Source organism: Rutidosis leptorrhynchoides, chromosome 1, assembly GCF_046630445.1.
Source record: "Rutidosis leptorrhynchoides isolate AG116_Rl617_1_P2 chromosome 1, CSIRO_AGI_Rlap_v1, whole genome shotgun sequence".
Taxonomy (NCBI): Eukaryota; Viridiplantae; Streptophyta; class Magnoliopsida; order Asterales; family Asteraceae; genus Rutidosis; species Rutidosis leptorrhynchoides.
Window position 1 is genome coordinate 51,447,730 of NC_092333.1, and position 8,702 is coordinate 51,456,431.

An 8,702-nucleotide genomic window follows, 5' to 3' on the forward strand; every position below is an offset into this window, starting at 1 on the left:
TGTTGACTCGTTTGGTTAGCTTTCGTCGTGGTATTGTATTCTCTTTGTTTAAGGTTCTATAGTAATTGTTTTTTTTTTTTTTTTTTTTTTTTTGCCAAAAAAAAACTTTTTTTATTTAAATTTTATACTAGTTGAACTGAATAGTCTTACCCGACAGACACGTTCGGAGATAAAAAAAAAAAAAAAAAAAAAATTGTAATATTGAGAAAGGAATAAAAAAAAAAAAAATTCAAAAGATTAAAAGACAGAAAGAAAAATGAAAGAATCACTTAAAAACGTGTAGGGTTGCATTTGACGAACTGGGTTATTGGTGGACTAGTATCGTCAAAATTCACCCCCAAGAATCCATCCAGCATCAAGTTCTTTCAAATCCCCTTCCACACAACTTAACTAACCAGTTGGGCAGTTGACCACCAACCATATCATGACCTTCAACTAATGCTAAGAACCCTAATCCCAGTACTTGCGAATCAAACGCCATTTTTATCTGCGTTTTATGGCAAATTGATATATTGATATTGATGATATCAGCATTGAAATTGAATATTACCTACTATACTACAGTACTATATATGTCAATAACCAGTGAATAAACTCAAACATGCCTATTTTTTCTTCAACTCCTTGCTTCCCGCCATTACCTTCCACTCATTATCATCAAAATCCATCACAATTAGGGTTTTCAATTTCACATCTTCATCACCATCATCATTATGTTAATACATCAGTTCGATTAAAATTCCCAAACACGTCAGCATTACGTTTAATTAAGTTCAGATGCTTCTCTTCTCCAGAACCGAAAATCGAACAAAATGATGATGAATTCGAAAGGCTTTTTTCTAATCTGAATCGAGTTACTCTCAAACGAGAACCAGGTACTGTTAATTTTTTAACTTAATTATCTGAATTGTGGTACAAGTGTACAACTCATATGCTAATTTTAAAAAACTGACTTACAGATTGTTTGTTTACTCTGATGCTGTACAGGAAGCGTTACCAGTTCTGTTCTTCTCGTTGCTGGCACTACTGTAATATACTCTTTCTACACTTTTGACCTAATTTGAATTACCTGTTTAACAACTTATACAGCTTCTTAGTGCTTATCTAGCTCTTTGTTTTATTAATATTAACACACACTCAGAATCAATCGGGACTTTGCAAGGAATAATCGGCAATTCGTGGATTAGTCGAATTGTACTTTATACATTTAAATATTAAATTTCAGAAATTATAAGTGTGAATATAGAAAAAAAAAAAAAACCATAAACATAAACGTTAACTTTACATAATTGTCTAAAACTGTTCTTTTTGTTCAAAACGTCTAAAGTTTTGGTTTAAATTCACGTTAAAATGTTGACTAATTATGACTTTGACCGGCTTTTATTACAAATTCGATTTTGACCCTTTAATCAACGTAGACCGATTAATCAAACGGATTTTGAAAAATTGGAACGGATTGTTCATAAAAATGAGTAAGCGGGGATTAATCGGCGAGTAATCGGGGTTTTTACAACAGTGCTCGGGATTGTAGAGTTCATATTTTGCACCTTTTTTTTTATGCATTTATGTTTTCGTCTGTGGTTGTGGAGCTAATTTTATGTCATGGATGTAAATTTTATGAATAGGTGGGTGCAGGGATTCTTGCTATTCCTGCAGTTACTCAGGAAGCTGGGTTTTTGGCAGCTGCAATCACTTGCATTCTTTGTTGGATATATATGGTATGTACGTTTTATGATTAATTCAAATATATATTATCTCCATCCTTGTTGTCTTTTTTGAAATTACAGTATCCTGTCAAAGTATGTTTTTTTTTTTTTTTTTTGTAGTAGAGACTTTTGTGTACACATAAGTGAAAGAGTGGATATTTTGCTTCATTTATTTCTACTTTTGAACACAACGAAGCTCCATAATATTTATACGTTTGATAGTCATTTATTTTTGTTTTGATACTAGTCAAGAACTCAAGATATGTGCAATATTTATTTCTGTGTAACATTACTCAATTACTCTCCTGCAGGTTGTTACCGGCTTGCTTATAGCTGAAGTAAATGTAAAGACTATGTGTGAACTGGGCTCTGGTGGTGTATCATTGGTAATTTCATACTAATACTTTTATTCTGCTTGTTGACGGCCATATAGTGTTACTTAATCTGGCACCATTTTTTGTGCCAAGAAAAGGAATAAGTTACTACAACTAGTCAGGAATGACATCATCCTCTTAGGTATTTGTCTGGCCATACACACATACAATTACAACTTATTAGGCTTATATGTTAACCCAATATGACTTCGAATTATTTCGTACTACGGCCAAGCAAGGATTTTAGTAATCATTTCATAACTACTTGCATGCTTGCTATTCAGGTGTCAATGGCTACAAGAACTCTTGGCACTGTTGGAGTTCAGATTGCTTGGTAAGATGATCTGACTATGTTAATTAGGCTATTACACAGTTCCAACATTCCAATGTCTTAATTTCTTGCATAAAATTGTAATATACTATCACTCACTTTCGGTTGAATGGAACAAACTCTGAATATCATCTTTTTGGTCGATACTTTCAAAAGGCACCTTTAGCTCCCAAGCAGACCGATATTATCTGTAACCGACTTTGAAATAGTAACCAAAGTATACTACTGTATTTGTGGTTATTGTAAAACAAACTAGCCGCTTATGTTATAATAATAACGATAATGATACCGATGATAATAATAACTATAATTATTGTCATTAATGTTATTATCAGTATTATATTATTATTATTATTATACACTGGTTACTCTTAGTATTTACTATTTACTATTATTATTAATTGATTATGATTATTATGTAACAATCCTTCTCATGTATTGCAGCTGGTCATATATTTTTATTCATTACGCCCTTCTTGTTGCCTACGTGGCTCGTTCATCAGACATATTGACAAATATCCTTGGCATTCCAGTGTATGATTTAAATTATAGTAAACATAGTTTCGAGATCCGAGCATATAATATTCGTGCATATAATATTCGTGCAATCCCTGGACTTATATAAAGAGACATATTTCATGTATATTATATGCGGTAGTATAGTTATGTCAACCTGTAGCTTGAACACAACTACGTGCATACGTGAAACATGATCACTTCATCCCTCGATGACTATACTGTCGCGGTGTTATCTACTGCTTACAGTTAAACCTTTAGATGTATTTCTATTACATCCCCTGTTCTCTTCTGGATCAGAAGACTTTGTTATGTGGATCATGTTATGTTGTTTGGATACAATAATGTTACTACGGAGTATATTATAATAAGAAATTCCTATCTGCACCCAGAAACAATTACTATTTTAAACACCCAGTCACAATTCATATATTCATATAATTCATATAATGATAAAAATAACCCAAATAGACTTCTTACGTGTCTCGGTGTGTATTTTGCTACTACTTAACTGGCACAAGCAGGAACGAGACAAGTACTGTTATGACAACATAATGTAATGTGAATTTTGAAAGAGGTTCTATATGTTTGATTTCTGACAACTAATAATATGATTGCAGATGGGAATGTGCATCCCTGTTTTCATGTCTCTTAGGAAGCCTTTGCTACTTTGGAAGGTGATTGCCGCCTTATTTTTATTAATCAATTTTTTCGCTTTGCGTTTAGAATTCATCTACCACAAGCCATTTTTTGATTGTTTTTGAAATATAACCTTTTTACTTTTTTATTTTCCTAAAAATATCTTCAACCACCTGATTAGTCGTTTAGATCATCACTCCAGAGTAATGACAATGCATGAATAGGGTGAAACAAAGAAGTGGACACTAAAGAAATTGGTGTAAAGAGATGTTGCCCTTTATTAACTTCCTTTCCCCCGATTACAGTTGTTTCTTCTGGCATAATTATGAGTATCTCGTTGGTGCAATTTATAAATATTTTAAATCACTAAAAGGTTTATACTTTGATGTAGCCAGCAGGTTATTGGTGCAGTCAATGGAGTTTTAGTATCTGGCATCATAATTGCTTTTGCAGTTCTTGTGGTAATAGCCGATATTTTTTTAATAGATTGTTGTCAATTTCACAGTTATTGGTCTAAAGAGAATTCCACAACTTCATAATCTCTTATTTCATTTTTAGGCAGTTGCAAGTGGAGATTTGCACTGGGATGCACTCTTAAAAGCTAACTTGCAGGCTATTCCCGCAAGTATACCTATAATAGCACTCTCTTTTGTTTATCAGGCAATGGTTCTGACTTCAGTACACCATTTTAGACTATGTCTTGTTTTCAATCATGTATTTGTTTTTTTAGTAAGCTTCAATTATGTATCTAACTACTAACGGGATTCTTCATTTCAGAATGTAGTGCCTGTTCTTTGTACCAACCTGGAAGGAGACATGTCAAAGATAAGGTGAAAAGTTATTATCGTTATCTGTCAGTCGCCACCATTTTATTATTAATCTAAAAAGTTCATGATGTTTTATGTAAGTATATGTACATAAAGTAATGCTTAAGAGTTACACTGTAACACGGCAGTAAGCAATGTTAGCAGGAAGAGTTAGCTGTAGAGACTATGGTTATGCTAGAACTACTTATAACAAAACTGATGTTAACTTTTTAACTAAGCAACTAATCAAAAATGTGTACGAAACTCCTCGACGTGACACTACCAGAAGGCCGAGTGCTTAAAAATAGTCCGCCAAAACAATGTGATTGTTGTTAGTCAACACTCAATTTGTTGAAAGTTAGAACATATCTCAACATTATAATGTCACCAATGTGGTCATGAAGTTATAATATGACTCCATGTGTGAGTCAAGGTGCACCTGTTTTATAAAAAAATGTCTGAATAGTAATGATATGATGAAAAGACTCTGACATGAGATGATCGTTGCAATCCATAAAGTTATATGTTGCTACAAGGTTCTCTTTATAACTCATAAGTATCCGTAACTCTGTATCTTTCGGAGCTTGAATTGACCATCTTTTTTTATTTACTATTTATTTGTATATGAAATATTACCTGCAGGACATCAATTGTTCTTGGCACTGCTATTCCCCTTGGTCTCTTTCTTATTTGGAATGCTGTCATTCTTGGAACAATATCTGGTTCTGAAACCGGCACGGATAAGATTGTGGACCCGTTGCAGGCGTTGCTAGCTACTAACGGAGTTGTTGGGGTCAGTATTTGACAATTGCTATCATCATTTGTGGTCATTTATATGGGAACTTTTTCAATAAAGCTATTGTTATGAGAATTTGCTCATAAAAACGCTGATAACTGCCCCCTTCCATCTCTTTAGTAATATGACATTTTGCAGCCTATCGTTGGGGCATTCTCTCTTCTTGCCATTGCGACTTCTTATATTGGATTTGTTTTGGGTCTATCTGACTTCCTTTCTGAGTGTGAGTTTGTTTGCTATAATCTTCGTACCAAATTGTGAAGCGAAATAATCAATTGTGTATATATTTATTTATGTCTGTTTTCATATTTTGCAGTGCTGAAACTACCATCTGATAAAAACAGACCGTTGCCTTATCTCCTTACCTTGTTTCCACCACTAATACTGTCATTATTAGACCCTGACATATTTTTCAAAGCATTGGATTTTGCTGGAACTTATGGAGGTACGTGTACATGTTTCTGTTGTTTATGTTTCAACTTTAATTAATGCATAAATTCTTACCAAGCTTTTAAGAATCAAATTATTTGACCTATTTATGGTGAATTATAACCTGAATTGACCATCTCTAGGTAATTAGTCAAAACAGCCATGTCTGTGGTGAAGAGAGGAGCTTTATAGAATAATATCCACATTGAGACTGGCCGTACTTATTTTACTTGCCCCATTATATTAAAACAGGTCAATTTGGGTTATAAGTCTTTATCTCCAACGTGTCATACATTAAGCTTAAGTATTTAACTACAAAGGAAATGGGTCGAGCGGGTCTCACCGGTTAAAAGTCATCTTAAATTATTGAATTGTATAAAACCTTCTTAATCACTTTATCAGAAGTACAAACCATTTTTGTCACCTTGCTAAATATGTTGTTATCCTGTTTGCGTAGTTCTGGTGCTGTTCGGGGTTCTTCCTGCTGCAATGTCTTGGTCAGATAGATACTCGAGCTCCTCCATATCCTCAAATCTTCCAAATCTTGTACCTGGAGGTAGGTTCACTCTCTCTCTAGTAATTGCAGGCGCGGGATACATTATCATTTCAGAACTAATCGAGAACTTAATGCGTACATGATCAACACCCACACACCTCAATAATTGTTTGAAGTCCAAAAATTCAAATTGTTGTATAACATATCATTTCCATTATGTATGAAACGTCGATTTACAGAGAAAATGTTGCATTCATAGGGTGGTAACAAAATAAGTTATTAGTACATTGACAATATATACAACTTATATACCAGTTAGCACAGATTCCGTTTTTGATTACTATCGGTTTCTTCTATTCCTGTTATATATACACAGACAAATATTATTATTAATACAACAATTAACAGTCACATTGATTTAAGTCCTGCTCTTTGATGAATATCCCATGTAAACCATAAGGCACTCGTTGCGGTAACTTCACTTCTGCCACAACTTCTAGAGTAGGTGATTGTGCGTCCATCACCATAAAACTCGACTCACCCGAGCGTTCGTTATGCATATAAGACACCACATATCCATCGTCCTCTTCTGCGTTTGGATCCTTTGAGTTTCGTGCAACGAAAAACGGCTCACCACCAAAACGGATATTCCCATACATCCGACTAGCCACTACACACTCGGTTCTATCCTTGTCGTTTTCTGCTGATGTCATGTCTAGTTTTACCACCCCTGATACCCTTAACATCCTTGATTTTACTTGTGTTGGCTCTGAAGTTGCTGCGTATATGTACCTGCATAACCACAATGTATTCTTGTCAGCTATTCGAATAGTACTCGAGATGCATACTGTTACATGTTAGACCACACATGGTTTTTGATTTTAAGTTTACAGTTCTAGAAAATATGTGCGGTATAGCATGAACAATACGCGTCTCAGGTATAAGTGTCTAGCAATACTGCGGCATCGTTTTTACTGACTTGTTCTTTTTCGCCACGTAGGTTGGATTTATCACAGGAAACTCTAAATTTTGATTTGAGATAATGTGTCGCGACACCACCCCTGTTTCTATATTAATCTTCACTTTCTCCATCGATCCATGGATCAAATCGGCTCGCTCAAAGAAATGTTCTACAAATAATATATTCGGTGCCACCATCACGACGACTTCACCACCATCTTCGTCTATCTCTTCCCATGCGTTAACCGCGTGAAATATATTGAAATTAGGTACTTCAAACCACTTCATTTCAGAATCATCCTTCGCGTATCTTGGAAGAACACCGATTCTTGGAACTTTTTTAGGATCAACACCGACTAATCGCTCTCCATGAACCAAATTCATAGGATTTGTTCCTATTTGAATCTCACAAATGATTGCATACTTTTGAGTGATCGCCAAGTCATGTGTTAAAGAAGGGTGGTTCATTGAAAAAATAGGTACATCGGGTTGCTTATTTCCATTCGCATCAAAGCGAAAGTACGTTACATATGGACGTGTTGCCCAATAACGAAACGCGAAAGCCTCTTTAGTCTCGGGGTCAATCTTTGGGTGAGCCGTCATGTTCATAGAAAGCTTCCCATCGAAATCATGGTGACCTAAAGTTATTACGTCACCATTTTCTTTAATTTCGATTGCATAGGGTATATCAGATTCACATAACGCGCAAAGTTGCCCCCCTAACAAGGCTAAACTAGTGTTCGCTACACCAATGCCTTTACAAATATCGTAATGTCCAAAAGCTACTCGTGCAACAAACAATGTCGCACGAGCAACAAACGAGCTAAGGCCTCGCATACCTCCAATAACTTTTGGAACGATACATGACTTAACTTGTTGCTCAATTAGATACTTATTTGTTTTGACATATCGGCTACAGAAAGTGGCTCGACCTTGAGAGATCTTAATGCAATGCACCATCCCGTCGCCATCGAAGAAGTGATGTGGACCGTTCGGGATGAACTGTGGGTTGGGCCCATTTCGTATGTACACACCATTAAGGCACGATGGGATGGACCCATGTACGACTTTGCACTCGGTTGGGCTCAACTCATCAACGGGTGCGAAATTATCAGATAGGATGTGGCTCGGGTCGACTGACAAGTGAAGTGGAGTATCAAGGTACTTGATAATCGCCGTTTCGAGCGAGTTAAATATTTTTTCGATAATTGGCACCTTTGGCAAAGGTTTTCGTAAATCAAAGGTAGCAACTTTTTCTTCTTGATTTCGGATTTTTCGGGTTATGATTCTTTCGTGTAGCTCCTTTTTTATTCTAGAAATGGAAACAATTAAGGTTTTTGGTTGATGTTTCTTGCTTTTGATTTGCGAATGGAAACTGAGGTATGTATGAGACACCAAAGGTGTACGTATCGACAATGTCATTATGTGATTTTTTTTTTTTCTCGTTTGTGTTTTTAGAAAATAAAACGGTAAAAGGTTGGTTATGGTGGTTTTTGTTTTATAACAAGTAGTGTATTACATGTTAAGAAATCAATGATTTGCGTGAGTATGGAAGGAACAAATTGGTGGTTGGTAATTAAACGCCCATACTTTCATACAGAGTTACGTGTACATTAGTTGAATTATTTTATGTTGCGAGTTGTTGGAAA

The 8,702-nt window shown here is 35.2% G+C and overlaps 2 protein-coding genes across 2 annotated transcripts; one reads left to right on the forward strand and one right to left on the reverse strand.

Moving 5' to 3' along the window:
* The first annotated feature begins 409 nt into the window (after positions 1–409).
* LOC139886440 (uncharacterized) lies at positions 410–6,349 on the forward strand. Its single transcript, XM_071870263.1, has 14 exons — positions 410–875; positions 988–1,028; positions 1,626–1,718; positions 2,018–2,092; positions 2,365–2,414; positions 2,856–2,945; positions 3,548–3,604; positions 3,958–4,027; positions 4,125–4,226; positions 4,344–4,396; positions 5,015–5,165; positions 5,307–5,391; positions 5,485–5,613; positions 6,055–6,349. Exons 1-14 carry the CDS (start codon positions 602–604, stop codon positions 6,234–6,236), a joined length of 1,452 nt encoding a protein of 483 aa, XP_071726364.1. The 5' UTR covers positions 410–601; the 3' UTR covers positions 6,237–6,349.
* On the reverse strand, positions 6,222–8,495 carry LOC139859815 (probable carotenoid cleavage dioxygenase 4, chloroplastic). The gene is made up of 2 exons (XM_071848588.1): positions 7,073–8,495; positions 6,222–6,885 (listed from the first exon to the last, which is right to left on the reverse strand). The coding sequence occupies exons 1-2, from the start codon at positions 8,473–8,475 to the stop codon at positions 6,495–6,497; spliced, it is 1,794 nt and encodes a 597-aa protein (XP_071704689.1). The 5' UTR covers positions 8,476–8,495; the 3' UTR covers positions 6,222–6,494.
* Positions 8,496–8,702: the final 207 nt, after the last annotated feature.